General features: G+C 47.4%; 1 protein-coding gene and 1 long non-coding RNA gene across 5 annotated transcripts; one reads left to right on the forward strand and one right to left on the reverse strand.

Moving 5' to 3' along the window:
- Positions 1-419: 419 nt before the first annotated feature.
- LOC109449614 (ubiquitin-like protein 7) lies at positions 420-15,156 on the reverse strand. Of its 3 annotated transcripts, XM_074328280.1 has the most exons (12): positions 15,048-15,106; positions 13,754-13,808; positions 13,386-13,598; positions 11,575-11,694; positions 6,826-6,908; positions 5,702-5,786; positions 5,117-5,174; positions 4,236-4,369; positions 3,931-3,980; positions 3,556-3,723; positions 2,848-2,970; positions 420-663 (listed from the first exon to the last, which is right to left on the reverse strand). In XM_074328280.1, the coding sequence occupies exons 2-12, from the start codon at positions 13,806-13,808 to the stop codon at positions 526-528; spliced, it is 1,227 nt and encodes a 408-aa protein (XP_074184381.1). In that variant the 5' UTR covers positions 15,048-15,106; the 3' UTR covers positions 420-525. The 3 variants fall into 3 exon arrangements, with proteins under 3 accessions (XP_074184381.1, XP_019591576.2, XP_074184382.1); XM_019736017.2 differs by lacking the exon at positions 13,754-13,808 and having other exon boundaries at positions 15,048-15,156; XM_074328281.1 differs by lacking the exons at positions 13,754-13,808; positions 15,048-15,106 and adding an exon at positions 14,958-14,976.
- A 67-nt stretch (positions 15,157-15,223) lies between these two features.
- Positions 15,224-19,328, forward strand: LOC141570638 (uncharacterized). 2 transcript variants are annotated; one of them, XR_012494872.1, is made up of 3 exons: positions 15,224-16,135; positions 16,409-16,477; positions 17,383-19,328. It is a non-coding gene; the product is annotated as an uncharacterized LOC141570638 (long non-coding RNA). The 2 variants fall into 2 exon arrangements; XR_012494871.1 differs by having other exon boundaries at positions 15,237-15,675.
- The last annotated feature ends 461 nt before the right edge of the window (positions 19,329-19,789 follow it).

Below are 19,789 nucleotides of genomic sequence, written 5' to 3' on the forward strand. Positions count from 1 at the left end.
CAGTTCTGGTATCTAAATGACGGAATAAGCTTCCAAGAACGCAGGTGAGACTGGGCTGGGGGAGGGACGAGGAGCCTTTTGGAAGCCTTCGGGGAGGGAACATGTGGAAGGGAAGTACCCCTACCTGCTCCTCTGAAAGTCCATCTGAAGCCGCTTCTGGCCATAATTGGGACCCAGCAGTCTTGCTCCAGCTTTGGGCATGTCCTGAGGATGCCACACCCCAAAGCACCAAGGGCTCTGGGGACTATCACTGGAAACTTCTCCCGCAAGAGAACGTGTGTCTAAAATTCTCCCCCCAGGCCCAGAAGCACACCCAGCTGTGCTCTGAGGTCACAGCACCAAGCAAGACCCACACACCATGCTCGCCCCATTGCCTCCACCACGCGGGTCAGCCAGAAAAGCCAAGCACTGAACCAAGCGACGTCGACCAATCAGGTGTATTGGGAGAGGAGATGGGGCGCCTTCGGGCGCCTCCTGGGGCAGCCGCCTTGGCAGTCTGCTGGGCTTTCGGGAGCAGCAGGGAGTTCATGGGGCTCCCCCGGCAAAGATGAGCTCCAGGGCCGCTTGGATGTCCCCCCCAGTGGCCTGCAGGGCCCGCAGGCTCAGCTCATCGTCCTGAATGCCCATGTCACGCAGCTGCTGCAGCTGGGGCTGCCACTGGCTCTGCAGAAAGACAGGACCAGGCAGAAGCTGTTAGTTGAGATCCTACCAAGACTCGCTTAGCTCTGTCCTTTCCGGGGAGAAAAAAAGGCGGGTTCCTACAGCAAAGCCACAGATGTGAAGCTCCACAGAACACAGGGCTTCCAGGAAGACTACAAGAAGGCGGGAGATTTAGAGACCACATTAAAAGTTTATCCAATAAAAACAGGAAATTTTTAACATAAGGATAAAAAAGAAAGCACATATTACTCAACGTCTAAAGTTCAAAACATTAAGTTACTTTCTTTCTCCTGCTATATGTACAGACATACAGACACAAAAGGGGCGAGAGGGATAAATTTTCATGTTAGTTTTGTTTTTTAGCATAAGAAATAGTGGAAAGTCTTCCCTTCATCCACTCTCATCTTCACCCCAGATAACCGACTTCATTCCGAGGAGACACACACGTACTCCTATCTTTACCTTTTCCTTATTCCCGTCTATAGCCACCCCTCTCTTCTTTTTTCAGCATGCTCAGTGCATCCTGGAGATCTAGCTATGCCAGGACATAAAGACATTTTTAATAACCACGTAATATTCCAACAAGGGGAAGTCCTCAAATGTACCATAACTGGGCTATTTTCAATCTTTAGCTGTTGGAACAACGCTGCAGGAACTGACTGTACAAATGTCACTTTCTTCACACATATACATCTCCAGGATAAATTCCGAGAAGTGGGACTGAGGAATTACATGGCTTAGGGGCCATCTGTACTTCCTTTCCATGAATAGTCTGTTCATGGCCTGTGATCATATTTCTATGGCGTTGTTGGTCCTAAGTTACTAGAACCTCTACATCAGGGAAGTTTTTCCCGTGGTCTGATATGTTACAGATTTTTTCCCAGTTTGTTGTTAGCATGCAGACTTTGCCTGATTTTTTCTGTTTGGTTTAGTTTGGTTTGGTAAGCATAAATTTTCACTTTTATGAACTCAAAATGCATTGCTCGTTATATAATGGCTCCTGGATTTTGACTTTCAGTTATAAAAGGCTTTCTCAACTGGCAGGGTTTAAAGAACTTAACCCACATTTTCTCTTAGAACATTCAAAGCTTCATTAATACCTCTACCTCAGGAAGGAGGTAAGTGCACAACTTAGGGAGTCATGTGTTCACACTGTGGGAGGGGAAGGCGGTGGGAAGGAGGCAAATGCACAGAGACAAGCGGAAAGGGTGAGGCTGGGGAGGGCTGGAAAAACCACACGAACCAATTGGGACTCAGTTTGCAGGCCAGGTGGAGCGAGGGAAAGCTCCTGAGCGGCACAGCAGGGGGAACAGGCAGGCTCCTAGCTAGGGACATAGAGGAGCGGAAAAGACAAGCCGCCCACGGGTCCTGCTCCCGTCCCCTCACTGTCCACCTGGGCCACATACGGTACACAGAGCCACACGGCCTGACCCCCATCTTTCCCACGCACTGGCTTACTGACCCTGAACAAGCTCCAGAAACAACTGCCCCTCAGGCTCCCTGTGAGGAGCAAAGGACACAGGGAAACATAAAGCTGTGCGCAGAGACGCTCTGAAACCTGATCCCTGGGCCTTCCACTTAGCTGCTAAGGTGACCAGATGTGCCACTCTCCCTGCTTATAACCTCCCGTAGCTCCCTACTGATTGCTGGATCAAGTCTAATCTCCTCACCCAGGCACGCCAGGCCCTCACTCTCAGGCACCTGCCCCCCTTTTCTCTGGCTCCATCTCGGGAACTCGGTGACGGTCAGTGTAAACACCCCGTCCTCAGAAGGGGTTTTGCCTGACCTAGACCCTCCCCTCAAGCCTGGACAGGGCTTTTTGCTCTGCCGCTCCCCCAGTTCAGTGACTGCCGGACGCCCCTCTGTGGCAGGAATGAGGTGGCTTGTCTCTACCTCAGGCCCCAGACCCAGGCCCGGTATATACATACTCAGTCAGCGCTCACGGGATGAATGAACTGACCCAAGCTGCCACAGGTACCCAAGCCAGGCAGTCAGTGGAGTCAGGCCATGGTCACGGCGTGCAGGAGTGGAAGCCACAGGGACAGCTGCCCTTGGGGGGGGGGGGGGACATCCTGCTGTACCAGGATTGAACATGCCAAGTGGGAAGGCTCTCAGAGAGCAGAAAAAGGCTCCGTATCCCGAGTAACCAGGGAAGCCGCACGGATACCAGAAGTGGGCATGACTGACCTGCAGGCTGGGCTGTCCAGAGGCCTGCAGGGCATGCTGCAGGGCTTGGCTGAAGAGATCATTGGTGATGGGCGTCCCTGACTGGATGCCGGAGGACATCGGTGAGGTCCCTGAGGAATGGCCCTGGAGACAAGCCAGTGGTCAGGGCCACCGCAGAGCCGCCTCAGTCTCCCAGCACATACCCACTGCTGTCACATCACCCCACGGTGCTCCCGGGGGCCCCACTACTGCCTCCCACAGGGGCCTGCGTGAGTCAACCACACAGAGGTACCTAAACGCTCGCTATGTGGGCAGGAAAGGCCCCATTCTCTTCTGCACCAGGGAAGTGGAATCGAGCCCCCCACCTAGACGAGGACCCCAGCACTGGGGGCCACCGCCTCGGAAGCTAGTGACCATCACGAGGAATACTTAAGCTGGTGAGGGCTGGGCCCTGGGGATGAGGACGCGCACGTTATGTGATGGGGGGTTCTCCTGAACTACTAGGGCCAGGAATCAATCAGGACAGTGCTGCACCCCGCACTTCTGAGCCCTGGAGGCAAGTAAGAGGCGGGCACCCCAGCCCCGCCACAGTGAGAGACCCACCAGGGCCCAGGCAGAGTTCAGCTCAAACCAGATCTAGCACTGTGGTCGGCAAGGGCAAACCCAGTCCACCGCTGGGGAGCTTCTCCCATGGGGGCCCAGAACCACCTTCCCACCCTGTCTCCATACCTGGGTGCCAGGGGTGGGGGTGTGAGAGCTGCTCTCAGGAGTGCTGGCCAGGGCCAGGGCGGTGGCCAGTTCGCTCTGGGTGATGGGCCTGGGTCCAGCAGCTCCACTGTACCCCAGGGAGGCTGGGCGGGAGCTGGGTGTGCTGCTAGAGGGCGTGGACCTGGTGCTCTGGAGAAGGGAGGCCCCAGAATCAGGGAAGCGGCCTTTGATGGACCCAGATGACCTCACCCCCACCCAGGTACAGTTCTTGCCAGGTCCAGATAGCGATAGTGTGACACGGCCTGTGACCGCCTCCCAGCTTGGGCACGCCAGGGCCCCGGGTGGGGCTCATCCCTGGCACCGTGTCCCCAAAGGGCAGGCAGCCAGGCCGCTTACTGGGTGAAAGTCATCCTCCTCATCAGAGAGCCCCTCAAACAGGAAGCCACCTGGAGGAGGGAGAACAGATTTCAGGAGGAAGAACGGAAAGGCACAGGCGGAGCTCCAGAATCTCAGCTCACTCTCCAAATTCATATTTTCATCTCTCCCCTTGGAAAATTACAGGACAGATGCACTCACTCCCTGACTCAAACTGAGTTTCAGAGGAACACACTCTGCCAGCGCTATACATAGCTGCTGAGCAAAGCATTTCCTGGGCCATGCTGGGTCCTGAGGGCCCTGCATTACGCTCTCTTGGGACTCACCTGGCATGTCCCGGTACGAGCTGGAGGGCATGCTTCGGGAAGAGGAGTCAGCCCCCGGCAGTGGAGTGCTGCCTGCCACCGAGTGCAGAACCAGGACAATGGCATTGACTAGGGCTGGGTGAGCAGGTACCAACCTGGGACAGGGGCAGGAAGAAACCCAAGGGTGAACAAGAAGGAAAGGGCACCCTCACCATGACAGGAGTCTGGGTGCCCTCGCAACTATCAAGCCACCACGACTGCCCTAAAAATCCCTCAGTGCTCAACACCTCCCTCCAGTGGGCTTTGTCTTCTTGCTGTTCGGCCCCCAGCAACATTGGCCAGGCCATCAGTTCTTGGATCTACTGCTGATGCCTGACCTTCCCCTCTGGGATCTATTGAGGATGCCTCACCTTCCCCTTGGCATGATGGGAGGCTCAGAGGTCAGTCTGGTCTGGCCTCCGTCACTATTTGGGGACCACCTCTGACAGGTCCCTTCTTGGGGGGCAAACTGTTTTCTTCACACGCAAAATAAGAGCTATAACCTCTAATTAGAGCTGTCCCTTCCAGCTCTAATCCCCAGGGATCTATGCACCTGCTTCCTTCCCCAGCTTCACATCTTTCCAAGGCTCCTTCACAGCTACTGAACGAGAGCTGAGCTGAGCAGGGCATGCAAAGCCACCTCCCTCAGGCCCTGCTTCACCGCCACAGCTCCGCGTGGCGTTCCCTTGGGCTTGTCGTTCCCCTACAGCACTCTGCTTTCTCACCTCCTGACATATTTAGAAGGTAGACTTGGGGAAGGCAGGACTTTGGCTCCAAGAGCAGAATCCAGGGCAATAGTTCGGCTTCTGGCCCGACCACAGGAGGAGAGATAGGGGACCCTTTAATAAGATGGGCACACTTACGTATCAAGCATGTTGGGATCAGCGAAGACAGAGAAGAGGTCCTTGTCCTGGAGAACCCCTACGGAGAACAGAGCTCACCTTAGACTAGAAATCTAGCCACATCCAGAAGAGAGAAGAGCTACGCTTTAGACCTCAGAGCAACCGGCTCAACAGGGACACAGGACCACAAAGCAGCCCTTGTGAAAAGCAGAGGAAACAAAGCACCAAGCAGCGCAACCACGTGCTCTCCATTTTGTCCCCTGCTCACCATTTCCCCATGCAAGGCAGTCACATACTGTGTACCAGCATGCCAGCCTTTCCCTCTAGCTCTGGGTTCTTCCCTTCTCCCTCAAAGTGTGCAGGAAATCTTCCCTGCCTGTTGTGGTTTGGGCTAAGCGCGGCCCGCACTGGACACCCTCCGTCTCATTAATGATGCTAGTTAGGCCATGAGTTTTCAGCTCTTGGAGGGCTGGGTGCGTGGGACACATCTTGGTTCTCCCCTCCCCTACAATTCTTCGAAAGGTGGTCAGTTTCTTCAGGATCGCCTTCTTCTGGATTCTCCTTCTCCAATGATTACTATTTCCTCCAGGTCAGTCCTGCACTTACCGAGAGCAATGGGGTCACTGCTGAGGCCTGGGGTGGCCACAATGATCTGATCCAAAGATTCCTTATTGCTGAGCATCTTAAAGACCTGCAGGAGAAATGAGGAGGGCTGAACATCCAAGCAGCTCAATCCACTCAGAAAGTACCCACATTCTGCTCAAGTACGTCCCCCCTCTAAGTGCCTGCACATACAGCTCCACAGTGGGACAACAGCCCCAGGAAACAGATGAACCTCTTTCTTCACTGAGGTCAGGGCTTACTGGAGGGGAAACAAACAATTTAAAAAAAAAAAGCAATATCACAGTAAACCTTCAATCTCTGGTCCTTTCCCCGTTTACAGTTCTAATGCGTCCAAAATAAAAGCTCTCATTACAAGCCAATAACAAAGGTTTCTCTAGGTCCCAAAAGTCCTTTTCAATCCCCATACAATTACCATTTCGTATTCATATACCAGGGGTGCCAAACAAAAGTATACACATTTTAAGAGATGGTCAACGTTGCTCAAGCAGTAGTTCACCATAATCAGAAGTGTCTGGATGCTGACAGTAACCACTTTGAGCACCTCTTGTAATTGCAGAAGTCAAACGTATCTGGTATTCATCTTCTGTCATTGATATATATCGAGTATTACAATTTTAATAGTTTCTTCCTTTCTTAAAATGTGTATACATTTTGTTGGCACCCTCTGTATACTGGGAAGTTCACAGATGTGTTAATTTTGCTTATCAACTCTCCTATAGAAAGACATCAGTGCATTTCCCAGTGAGGAAATCCAGGTAAGGAGCAGTGGGCAGGCAGGCAGTTCTCAGCCAAATTTAAAGAATGAAGCCCAGCAGAAACACTATATGGACCCTTTGACTGTAATAATATTCACTCTGTGAGGTCAATATCAGGAGAGGTTGTATCATTATCGTTAGAGGAAAATCAACAATACCTAGCTGATACAGCCTCTTTGGGGGGAGACAAGGCTCTACGGAGATCCACAGGCATGACAAAAGCTCCCTGAGGAACTCTTGGTAGCCATGGCAACGGGCTCCCAGCTCCTACTCTACACCACCCTGCCGCGTTCACACTCACTCTTGCAGGCCTGGCCAGAATCTTGGGCAGGGGCCACAGCACACACTCACCGCCTCCCTGTAGGAGGAGCTGCTGTGCAGGGCAGTGTGCAGGACCCGGAACTCCCTCAGGGCAGCCACTTTGTCCACAGGTTCTGCAGACAAGACACTCAGTTACCTCGGAGCCCTGCCCCTCGTACAGACGCAGAATATCATTTCCGCATGTGTCCAGGGGCAGCTTGGTCTGCAGGGTCCCCTCCCTCATCACCCTAAGAAAGTGAGCACCCATTCAGAAAAATCCCTTCATGATACAGATGTGAAAACTGCACTCTTAAGCATCCTCAGTAGATAATCAAAGTCAAGTTCCAGCAGAGGGGAATCTTACCACATGCAAGAGACTGCTCGGATCAATCTCCCATTGCAGGAATTCTTGACTTCTTACATTTGAAAAGAAGGAATACACAACCAACTCAGTAGATTTTTATGCAGTAATTTAAAATACTAAGTGCTGCAAGCCGTCTGAAAAATATGGAGCTACATTGCCAAAGTATGTTAAGAGAAGCAGAACACAATGTTGTATGCGCGTTCTCTAGTGAAACTACACAAAACGTGTCAGCGTGCATGTGGCCCAGGGCTGGACAGGACAAGGGAAAGAACAGCACTTGGTAGGGCGACAGGATCTGGGGTAACTGCTTGTCTTTGATATTTTCTTTCAGGCTTCCTTAATATTATTTTGAATTATTTAAAAAAAAAATACAAGGGACCAATAAAAACACACACTGTACTTTTAGGGTTCTTAACAAACTTTCGTCACATGCTTGGTAGCAAGTATTTTAATGAGACTCAAAGTTTCTTTTTCATCTTTGGACACTGATTCATACATATGGGAGAGTTTAGCAGTTGTCTTAGTTTGACTTGGTTGCTTTACTACTTAGGACATCAGCCCATTTCATAGGTGAAGAAATGTGGGTAAAAGAAGGGGGAGGGCTGGCCCGGTGGCTCAGGCGGTTAGAGCTCTGTGCTCCTAACTCCGAAGGCTGCCGGTTCGATTCCCACATGGGCCAGTGGGCTCTCAACCACAAGGTTGCCAGTTCAATTCCTCGAATCCCGCAAGGGATGGTGGGCAGCGCCCCCTGCAACTAAGCAACTAAAATTGAGCATGGGCACCTTGAGCTGAGCTGCCGCTGGGCTCCCAGATGGCTCAGTTGGTTGGAGTGCGTCCTCTCAACCACAAGGTTGCCGGTTTGACTCCCGCAAGGAATGGTGGGCTGTGCCCCCTGCAACTAGAAACTGGAACTGGACCTGGAGCTGAGCTGCGCCCTCCACAACTAAGACTGAAATGACAACAACTTGACTTGGAAAAAAGTCCTGGAAGTACACATTGTTCCCCCAATAAAGTCCTGTTCTCCTTCCTCAATAAAATCTTTTTAAAAAAAAAAGAAAGAAAAGGGGGAGTAAGCAGGAAGTTCCCCTGGGTCACCCCCACCGCAGACAGCTACTTGTGATTATGCCGATGTCGTACTGCCACCTCCAGGAGCACCATTCCCAAAGCACAGTGAACGGCACCCCTGTGGTTCCATATGGAACCACATCCTTACCTGCAGTTCTCACTGTGAGGGTGGTCTCTTGAAAAATATTTATGTTAAGCAAGTTACCAAATTTATTCAGTCAACAAACATGTACTAAGCATTTACTCCGTGCCTGGTTTGGGGCAAGGTACAGGAACGTACAAAATGATTCCCTGGGGGCCGGCCCGGTGGCTCAGGCGGTTAGAGCTCCGTGCTCCTAACTCCAAAGGCTGCGGTTCGATTCCCACATGGGCCAGTGCGCTCTCAACCACAAGGTTGCCAGTTCAACTCCTCTGAATCCCACAAGGGATGGTGGGCAGCGCCCCCTGCAACTAAGATTGAACACGGCACCTTGAGCTGAGCTGCCTCCCAGATGGCTCAGTTGGTTGGAGCGCATCCTCTCAACCACAAGGTTGCCAGTTCGATTCCTCGAGTCCCGCAAGGGATGGTGGGCAGCGCCCCGTGCAACTAAGATTGAACATGGCACCTTGAGCTGAGCTGCCACTGAGCTCCCGGATGGCTCAGTTGGTTGGAGCGCGTCCTCTCAACCACAAGGTTGCCGGTTTGACTCCCGCAAGGGATGGTGGGCTGTGCCCCCTGCAACTAGCAACGGCAACTGGTCCTGGAGCTGAGCTGTGCCCTCCACAACTAAGACTGAAAGGACAACAACTTGAAGCTAAACAGCACCCTCCACAATTAAGATTGAAAGGACAACAACTTGACTTGGGAAAAAGAAAAGTCCTGGAAGTACACACTGTACCCCAATAAAGTCCTGTTCTCCTTCCCCAATAAAATCTTTAAAAAAATAAATGATTCCCTGACATCAAGGAACTCTTAGGACAGCAGGAGAAACAAGACTAGATCAAATACAAACCATAGGATTTCAAAATACCCTCCTGAGGACCTCAGCAGAGGCGTGGACCCCAGCTAGAGCGACAGGAACAGGAGGCAGATAGCCATTACTGAAAGGGACGGTTAGGACACAGAGCTGTCTCCCGGGGAGACCATTTGAGACGGTATTTAAGGGAGAATAGACGTTTACTAGGGAGAGAAGCTTATGAGAGAACATATGTATAAGCATAGAATAAAATGAGGTGCTTGAAAGGAACAGCAAGTGTTTTCTGTGGCTGGAGCTTGGGGTACACACCCCTGCTCAAATTGCAGGCTTTGGGAAACCTGAAGGGATTTGTAATGCTCCACGGAGAACCACCAAGGGATCCAGGTGGGAAGGGAAATCGACAGATTCTCCTCTTACAGGCGCTAATCTAGTGTGGTCAAGAAATATGCCTCCTGGGCGACCAGTTGGCTCAATTGGTTAGAGCTCAGTGCTCATAACACCAAAGTCGCCAGTTCGATTCCCACATGGGCCACTGAGCTGCACCCTCCACAACTAGATTGAAAACAATGACTTGACTTGGAGCTGATAGGTCCTGGAAAAACACACTATTCCTCAATATTCTCCAATAAAAAAATTTAAAAGAAATGTGCTTCCTTTGGAAGGGCACTCAAGGACAAAATATCTCAAAGTTTATTTTTACCTCCCAATAAAACATACATTTGTTTCAAAAATAAATGTCCAGGAAGAAAAGGGGAAGAAAAGGATTCTTAGCCGATCATCAGCTAAGAGTTATTGTTGTGTCTATAACGTCTCTGAGCTCATCTCACCCTTTGGAAGTGGGAGGCAGCCAGCCCAGGGAAAAAAACATGGGCTCTTGAGCCAGGAAAACCTGGATTCATATCCCAGCCCTTGCGTTCATTTTCTAAGTAGGTGGTAGGTGACCTTGAATAAATACCTTTCTAAACCCTCTTTTCCTTCATCTATAAAATGCTAATGTTGTTACCTATCCTGCAGGGCCACTCTCATGACTAAATGAGATATCAAGGAGAAACAATCTGGCTGCAAGAAGCCACAAATGTTACTTTCCTTCTGTCAGTGCCCTCCAGCCAAAGACCAGAGGGGCTCACTTGCAGTTGCATAAGTTGGCTTTCCTGCTCCTTAGAGGAGAATGCACACCACAGATTTAGCAGGACAGCTCAATAAGAGGATGTTAGAAAGGATTTATTATAGGATTTGGGCTTTGGCTGGGTGATTTGGGGGGAAGTTTAAGGAAGTGGGGTTTTGCTTTGGATTGGATGCTGTCAGGAAGTGGAGGTGATTTTATGATTGGGTATCTTAATAATTCTATCTAGAAGGAAGGAAAACTAGAGCAAGGCAAAGGTGTTATTGGAAAGAAGCAGCACTCATAATAGCCAGGAGAGAGGAATACTTGGTCTTTCTTGTGGTTTGGACAATGTTCAGGGTTTTTTTTCTGTTTGGAAATGAGCGGGCTCTGGTTTTTGTCTTGATTCATTATGGTCTCTGAGTGGCCTTGTAGATGGTGATGTGTGAAACTGTGTAAGTTCCAAGGCCGAGCTGAGAGCCAAGCCAACCCCTGGATATCGGGGTTTCTCTTTCTCACTTCTCATCAGAGTACAAAAGATCTTTTTGTCCTTTATGTTTAGAATTGAAAAGAGGATAAATTGCAAGCTGATAATCAGTCATAGCAATCATGAACATTATAAAAATGTCAAACTGCCAGTTCGACAAAGCTAATCTTTTTTATGTAGCCTAGCTTTATCCTTGGGGAGGCTTTTAAAACACAGATGCAAAATTTACATTATGAATTCCAAACAGCACCTTTTACCAATAAATCCAAAAGGCATTAGAGGCTTTGTATGTTTTCTCCAAGAGCTACTTTAATCCTGTTCGAATACTTTCAAGCTCCAGGAGAATAAATCACCAGTAGAGCAGGAGGAATGAGTTGACTGAACAAGTCACCACCTGAGGCAGTTCGCCGGAAGATTTGTAAACAAGAACTACAGCATTAGAGGACTGCAAGGAGTTTGCAGCTTTTTTTTCCTAATTAGAATAACAAAAAGATACAAAGTTCACTGAGAAATAAACTGTTAACCTAAAGGAGTTTAAGTGGATACACACGTCCCACCCCATTAAAACAGTGGATAATGAACTTAAAAAGTAGAGGGGGAAAAATCCCCATCCCTTAGTGGTGTTGGCAGTGAGAAGATCAAAATTTCATTCTGTTTATCAATGTGGTCTAACCCAGCGAGTAATAAAGATATCCTCTATTACCATTTCAGTAAATCACCCCCTAGTCTCATCCACCCATGCCTGTGCCTCACACACCCACAGACCCGTCCCTTACAGCTACTACAGAAGCTCTGCCTGTCTGACTCCGGGCCAAGCCTCACTCACCTGGTTTCTGGTCGGGCTCAGGCCAGGACTTGCGTAGAACATAGACTGTGGATCCAGGCTGAATGCCATAGAAGTCCAGGGTCTGGTCATCTTTTAGCTTCCGGCCACAGTAGATCAGATCTAAAAAGAAAGAACTGTCCATTTATATTTTGCTCCTCAAAACAATTTAGATGGTTTCTGTCCCCTAGGAACCTTATTTTGATTGGACAGCTGGAGAATAATACACGTAAGGGTGAAATTCAGGGAATCAATAATGCGGTTATACTTAGCTAGTTTGCAGTTTGACTCACTGCACAGCTCACTATCTAGCCACTTGTAATTAGACTTAAGTTTGTTTGCAGTTTGATCCACCCTGATATTCAGTTTTCTCTTTGTTTCTCCCCTCACTGACTAACTGAAGAACTCTGATCCCTTTCTCAAGGCTACCCATACCTCGGTAATTAACAACATCCTAACCTGAAAAGAGCAATTTCTTAATCCTCAGACGCCCAGACACCGGAATCCAATTTACAACTAACTCCCTTGCAGTTTTTTACTGGTGACACATACTGTGTTTCCCTGAAAATAAGCCCCAGTTAAGATCGTCAGCCAGATGGACGCATCTAGTATGTTCGTAATGACGATGTTCCAGAAGAAGATGACATGACTGTATTTGAATAAATGTAGATTGTTGTACAAGACATCCCCTAAAAATACGTCCTAATGCATCTTTTGGAGCAATAATTAATATAAGACCCAGTCTTATTTTCGGGGAAATACGGTCGTCCCAGGCCATGGTGGCCAAGTCCAAGTCTAGAGATGACATCGTCTTCAACAGACCAGACCCCAGGAAGGATGTCAGCCCCCAGACCTGCCTAACCAAGAAAAAGCTAACCTGTAGTTAGGGGCAGCTGTCCACTCTGAGACTCTGGACTCTGCCCCCGCAACCCCACCACCACCACATACACCGGTATTTCTCTCCTTACAACCCACAGCTGCTGTCATCTTTGGACATTGCCATGGGCATTTTTTCTCTGCCCTAACTTTAATAAAAATGTCCTTTGCCCTCCTACTTTGTAGCGTCTGTGAATGCTTTCACCTTTGCGAACGACCAGGGGTTAATTCCACGCCAGAACAATACATGCTTTAAAAAGCACTCTTATTTAATAAATACATTTTAATAACAACTGTTAGCAAGTACTAACTCATACAATACAGAATCTATGTACAAGAAAGCTCTAGACCTTAGTATTGTGAAGACTGATCAATTTAAAGGAAAGGGAAAATACAACAAGAAAGGATGAACTCAGTGTTTTTATGACTGAAAACGCACTTTTTGCCAGTTGGATACCTTAGCTATCGTAAATTACCTTTATAATATAATTTGTTATATTTAATTCTTTCTTCCTCCACCTAGAATGCCCTTGCCACCTTCCTTTCCTTTTCTCCTGCCTTCCCTCTAACCAACCAACCAAAAATCCGTTTAATCATCCCTAAGGCCCACCTCAAAATGCGATATACTTGGGGCGCTTTCCTAGACCAGCTCCTCCTTCCCTATCCCACCCCAAATTCTTGCTCTTTCAGAAAAAGAAATCAACAACATCACAATTAAGAAACTTTGTGATAAAGCAGTTCAATGTAATGCACAACTGAAATGGCAACCAATAGTTTTATACGATTTGTGATTCTTTTCACCAACAACACTCACTTCCCTGGAATGTTAACATTAGGGCAACAAATCCCAAATTCTTAAGTTACCCTTGTAATTCCAGATGTATCCTCCCCCAAAAGAGATCAGAGCAGCAGCCCATCTCCAGGGCACACAGACTCACCAATGAGCTCCGGGTCCGGAACTGATTCCTGGAGTTTGCCAGCAATGAGCTGCTTCAGAAATGAAATACTATAGCCCCCCAGTGAGGATTCTCCCAGCTCTGTCTCTGGCAAATGAAGAATAGACTTTGGGGCAAGTGGCTGGTCCGCCAGTTTCACCGCCAGGTGCCAATCTGAGAGAGACATCCTCTCTCTTTCGCGCTCTCTCTTTCTCCCTGTAAAGCAACAGAGCCTTAGTGGTTAAAAGATAGATCACCACCCTACTCCACCCCCACCCCACCAAGGGGCTGAATGATTTCAGTGTGACTCTTCAGGAAAAGCACAGGATGCAGCATCAGGCCAGAACTACAATCTGGGGTCCTCTCTTTACTCATCCAATGATGGACAGGAAGGAACTTCAGCTCTTTAGGCCTCAGTTTCCCCATCTTTAAAGTAGACATAAATATGGTGATAACTGTTAGTGCCAGGTAGGTACTGTTGAATGACTATGATGTACACCTGAAACTAATATAATATGTATGTTAGCTACATTTTAATAAAAATCAGAAAAAAAATAGACATAAAAATACCATCCCAGCTAATAGGAATGTTGTGAGGTTCAAATGAGATTATCCACCCCTCTCCCTTCTGTACACTCTCCATTTCTGATTTTCTTCTTCAACTCTTGCCTGAACTATTACAAAAGCTTTATAACAAGTTTCCTGACTCTTGCCTTTCCCTATCAAACAGCTATGCTGCCACCCAACTCACCATTTTAAAACACAGATTGATCAAGTCACTTCTCTGCTTAGAACTCCTCCAATAACTCGAAGCCACCTCTATGAAAAAGTCTAAACTCCACAACCTGGCTCACAAATACATTCACGCCTGTTCCCTCTGCCAGCCTTCCTGCCAAAGAACTCTGTCCCACCCTCCCCAATACTTAAACCTGCCCCACTAAGCCTCCATTCAAAACAAAGCTCCCCCAGTTTACACTTCTGCTCATCTAACTCTGCTTGTAATTCCTCTTTACTCATTGGCCTCCTGGCAAAATTTAGCAAACTCCTACCAAAACCAACCCAAATACCACTTCCTCTGGTCCCTCCCTTTGTTGTTCCCACATTCCTTCAGGGCAAAGGATTACAAATAACTATTGACTTTCCAATCTCACCCCATCCCATTCTTGGAAGCTCTTGAAAGCACAGACTAGAATTTTTTGCCTTTATTCCCAGTGGGTGCCCAAAAAATGAATCAGAAATTCTGAGGGTGGAAGAATCTTGTAAGACAAGACAAGCCCTTGTTATAATCACGCCCTTGCTTCCAAAGAGGCTTCTCGTAGGGAAGAAGATAGACAAGGTTGTGAGGTTGAGAGGCTGCCCAATGGACCCTCGCCATCCTCAAGGTAACGCCCACGCCCAGGTTCATGACAGGGGGAAGGAATACGTCTTTTAATACACCACATCTCATTTAATCCTCACAATCGTTCCCTAAGGCCGGCGCGAGCGTGCACACATTACAGCCTGGGAACCGAGACTCTGAAAAGTGAAGTCACTGGCCCAGGGTCACACACAGCTCGTAGTGGGGAGGGACACTACCTCTTTGGCGACGACCCCACCACTCCCATGGGACCAGCTAAGTAGTGGACACGAGTCGAGCCCGCAAAGCCCGGGGCCCAGCGCCCTCACCCGTCCCGCGGAAGGAACCCGGCCGCAGAGCCGCCGGTGTAAACACTCACTCCGGTCCTCTTGCCGGAAACCGGAAGCTCCGCTCTGCATTCTGGGAGTTGCAGTTCCCGCAGTCCCCCGCCCCTGATAAGTAGTCGGCCAGCAAGTGGCGCTAGCCGCAAGCTTCCGGTTCCTGGGAGGGCGTGGTTTGTGGGCTATTTGAAATTCCGCGCGCTCCGGGCTCCTGGTGCCTTCGCGGTGGAGTCCTGTTTCCTGTAGGTGTTGCATGGCTCGAGTCGCGAGGAGGAGGCCTGTTTGGCCGTGTACGGCCCTGTGACTTCCGCGCCGTCCTGGGGAGCGTGGAGAGTCGGTCGGTCACGCCGGGTGGGAACGCGGGCTGCCGGCCTTTGGCAGATCGCGGACCCTGTCCCTCCCGGCTCCTACCCTTCTGTCCTGGAGGGCCCTTTCCCTAGCGGCTTCTTCAGACATGCCCCAATGTTCCCTGCAGTCCTCACCATAAAAGCGGGTGCCTTCGGGTGAAGTCAGCGTCTTGTCGCCTCGCCCCAGACTTCTCGCGGAGAACCAACCTATGGGCAGATCAGGAACCAAAGGATGGCTCCCTCCGAAAGTGGCTTCATTGAGGGGAGTTGTAAGTCGGGTGGTTTATGTAACAGTCGTTCAGAGAATCAGTTTGGGGAGGGGGGTTTCCGCTGAAACTGCATATCTATTTTAGCTGCCTGGTTAGAACTGGATATGTTTGCAAAGAAGTTAGGATTCGCTAAAATGTTGACAGGGGCTACTTCTGATTGAACTCGACTCACAGAATTAATTCAAGGAAAGAAAGACAAAACAGGTGAATATGAGAAAATAATGAGGTAGATCGCTGCAGCTAAAGGCTGATCCTGTGTGTGCAAAATTAAAAGTGTAATTCGGGAACATCTCAATGTCCGACCTGGGACTGAGCAGCACCTAAGCAGGATAGCTTGACTGAGGAGAGCAAGTAAACTGCAGGTCTCAGAGGGCCTAACACTGGATGTCAGTCACCCCTCTGCTGTTATACTATGTGGAGAGTTTCACAACTGCTGGCACTCCTTCAGGCTCAAGTCCAGGTAACTCATGGCTGTCCTCAAAGTGTACCCTCCCTTTCAGAAATCCTTCCTAACTATCCAGCCCTCTTTAAGTTCCCGGCTTTCCTATCTACTAAGGTATTTGCAACCTGAACCACATCGTTTAGTGTTTTGTTCAACTGTTCAATATTGTGTCTTAACTGCCTCCAGGAAAAAGCAGGGACCCTGTCTTCATTTCGTTTTCCTCGAAGTGGATCTGAAATACTAGGTGCTCATGATTTCTTGTTTTGGTTGATTTTATTATATTCTCTGTAGGAGAACGGGCAATGACTATCTTGTACTCCACTTCATCTTCAGCAGTTCACCAAGACCAGGCACATAGTGGTAGGTGAGCAATAAATGTGTTGAATGACTAATTCAGGTCAAAGCTCTCTACCAAGTGTGGCTGTCTTACTGTATAGCTTGTTGCTCCCAGGAGAGTAGGTAAGCCTAACTTCTGAATCATTACAATGTTCAGAAACATTGTAATGATAAATTACTAAATGAGCGCATGAAGGAAGGAATAACTCAGTATCAAATAGGTTCTTTGAGCACCAAGTTACCAAGTAGGTGCTGTGCTCAGAGCAAGGGTCAGATTCTATAGAAAACTAGACACCTGGACACAAGACAAAGATGGATGACCAGAGAGGTGGTAAGAAGAAAAGTGTCCAGGCCCTGTTCTTTAGCCAGTCCACATTTGGACACATTGATATGAGACAGTGGTGGACAGCTATGCACGAAACCTTCAAGAGATTATTCAGGCCAATAAGTAACCACTGGAAAACAAATTATAAGAATGCACATTTGCATTTTTTAAATAACTTTTTTCTGTTTATAAAATATGTGGATATCTGGGTCTAACAAGATAGAAATGAAAATCACCTGTAAATACTCCTGCTACAAACAAATGTATAAAATAATACATGTATTAAAAATCACATAGCAGTGGTCACAGGAAAAATGAGAACCCCTCAGATGCCAGAAATGAAGGGATAATTGGAAAAAAGCAGTGATCTTGAAAGCTGATGAAAACCTCTCCAGAGAGATTAGTGGTCCTGGAAACCTTGCGTGGAGATTTTTGTCTTAACACCAAAAGCATTGGGCCCCTCAGAAATTGAAACTGACTATTCAAAACGAATCAATTGAAAATGTTTACCTTTCATGGTCATTTTGAAGAGTCAGAAGTTGCACGGGGCCAGATCTGGTGAATAAAGTGGATCAGGACACACTGTAATGTTTTTATTTGACAGAAATTGCTGTACCAGAAGCGATGTGTGACATGCAGCCTTTCAGTTGTGATCAAAAACTACGGTGACTGCTGCTGCCGAGGGCCATCCAACGGAAAGGCAGGGAGCTTTGATATGGGAAGCGGCACGTGGAACCTAAGTAACCTCGTGTGACAAGTTTCAACTTCTTTGGTGCGGTCAGTAGGGTCTGAGCTACAGTTGAGAGAAGGTGTGTTTTAAAGTGTACCATACATCATCCTCCATCATGACAACACTCCGTGTCACACATTGCTTCTGGTACACGGCAATTTCTGTCAAATAAAAATATACTGTGTGTCCTCATCCACCTTATTCACCGGATCTGGCACCATACGACTTCTGGCTCTTCCCCAAAGTCAAAATGATTCCGGGCATTGAGGCAGCCACAGCAGCACAGGTAAGGACACTCACGAAAGAGGACTTCCAGAACTGCTTCAGAAAGTGGCAAGAACAATGGGATAAGTGTGTTCCAAGCGAGGGGTCGTATTTTGAGGGGGATTAATGGCAATGTGTCTTTTACTGTAATAAATTTTTTTTCACACCTCGTATAACCCTATACATTTCCTTACTATCTGGCATGACAAGTGTTTCAGGATCATCTTTTTACATTTCCCACCTCAGACACAAGAATGAGCCATTTCTTCAAGAAGCTCACATGGTTTTTAGTGGGAAATTGTATTTCACGACCACAGTCTGGGCACTAAAGATGCTTGCTGATGAATGTTACTGGACTGATCATTAATTCTAAGGTGCTTTAGTGGACAAACTAGGGAGAGATCTAGATCTATATCAAGACATATTTTTATCTAGATCTATATCCATAGAGACAGAAATAGAGATAATTTATACTGCTACTTCAAATTCAAGACTACAGGGGTTTATGTAAACTTTGATATTTACATGTTTATTTCCTTTCTTCCACACTGAGAATCTTAGTTCTCAAGAACATAGGCAATGACGGAATTTGAAAATTCCACAAGTACTCATTTACTTTATTCCACGTTAACTACTCAACATTCTCCAGAATCACAATACTAATACTACTATCACCAGTATAACAATTGAGAAGAATTTAAATATTTTTCATATATTCTTCTCATTCTACCCCCTCTACTTTCCATTTTTAACAGATATATTACACATTTTCTGAATCTATACCCTTTACTTTCTTCTTTTTAACCCTTTGAATTCTCCAAAGAATCCTGTGTTAATGCTCACCACTAGTTTTTTTATAATCGAAACCAATTCTCTACTAGATTTCTCAGAAAGGGCTAGAATATTTCCTAAAAATATTCCATATTAATAGCAGTTTGTGGTCTTTACACTTGAAAATCAGTTTTCTAAATATAAAATCCTTCGCTCAGATTTTCTTTCCTTGAGATTTTTTCATTTTCTTCTGATGATCAAAACCTATTTTACCCCTTACAAGTTACTTGTTTTTTTTTTTGCCTAGTTACCAAAAAAAAAATTTTTTTAAATGAGGTCCAGTAATTTTACCAGATTTTTCCTTGGTGTTGTTTGTTCTAATTCAGTAGTCTCAGGCATGTAGTGTGCTCTTTCAAAATACAGGTTCAGGGGCCGGCCCAGTGGCTCAGGCGGTTAGAGCTCCATGCTCCTAACTCCAAAGGCTGTCAGTTCGATTCCCACATGGGCCAGTGGGCTCTCAACCACAAGGCTGCCAGTTCAACTCCTCGAGTCCCGCAAGGGATGGTGGGCTGTGCCCCCTGCAACTAGCAACGGCAACTGGACCTGAAGCTGAGCTGTGCCCTCCACAACTAAGACTGAAAGGACAACAACTTGAAGCTAAACAGCACCCTCCACAATTAAGATTGAAAGGACAACAACTTGACTTGGAAAAAAAGGCCTGGAAGTACACACTGTTCCCCAATAAAGTCCTGTTCCCCTTCCCCAATAAAATCTTTTTTTAAAAAAAAAAATACAGGTTCAATTGTTTTTTATTTCAGGAAAGCTTGTGTTCTCTTGCTTTGGTTTGCTTCTTAAGGGTACTCTTGTTAGCCATATGTTGGATCTCAATTGTCTCTTTTTAATGTTTGTCACTTTTTCTCAAATCTCTTCTCTCTTCATTTCTTTTTTATCTTTTAGATGTTCCTCCTGTACAACAACATGTGTGGACCTAAAGGTTTTATGCTAAGTTAAATAAGTCAGACCGAGAAAGACAAATACCGTATGATCTCACGTATATGTAGAATCTAAAGAACAAAATAAACAAAACAGAAACAGACTAACAGATACAGAGAAACTGATGGTTACTAGAGGGAAGGGATTAAGAAATACAATTGGTAGTCACAAAATAGTCCCGCGGTGTACAGTACAGTATGGAGAATATAGTCAACAATATTCCAAAAACTATCGTATCAGATTGTCACGTCCC

Source organism: Rhinolophus sinicus, linkage group LG03 (assembly GCF_036562045.2).
Source record: "Rhinolophus sinicus isolate RSC01 linkage group LG03, ASM3656204v1, whole genome shotgun sequence".
Taxonomy (NCBI): domain Eukaryota; kingdom Metazoa; phylum Chordata; class Mammalia; order Chiroptera; family Rhinolophidae; genus Rhinolophus; species Rhinolophus sinicus.

Bases quoted from the DNA above. Each gene is read 5' to 3' on its own strand.
- LOC109449614 (XM_074328280.1), bottom strand. From the start codon at position 13,808: ATGGGGAAACTGAGGCCTAAAGAGCTGAAGTTCCTTCCTGTCCATCAT. The intron at 5,175-5,701 runs GTAAGTGCAGGA...TGTTCTCCGTAG, and splicing joins CAGTGACCCCATTGCTCTCG to GGGTTCTCCAGGACAAGGAC. The intron at 2,971-3,555 runs GTATGGAGACAG...GCTTGTCTCCAG, and splicing joins CCCCCACCCCTGGCACCCAG to GGCCATTCCTCAGGGACCTC.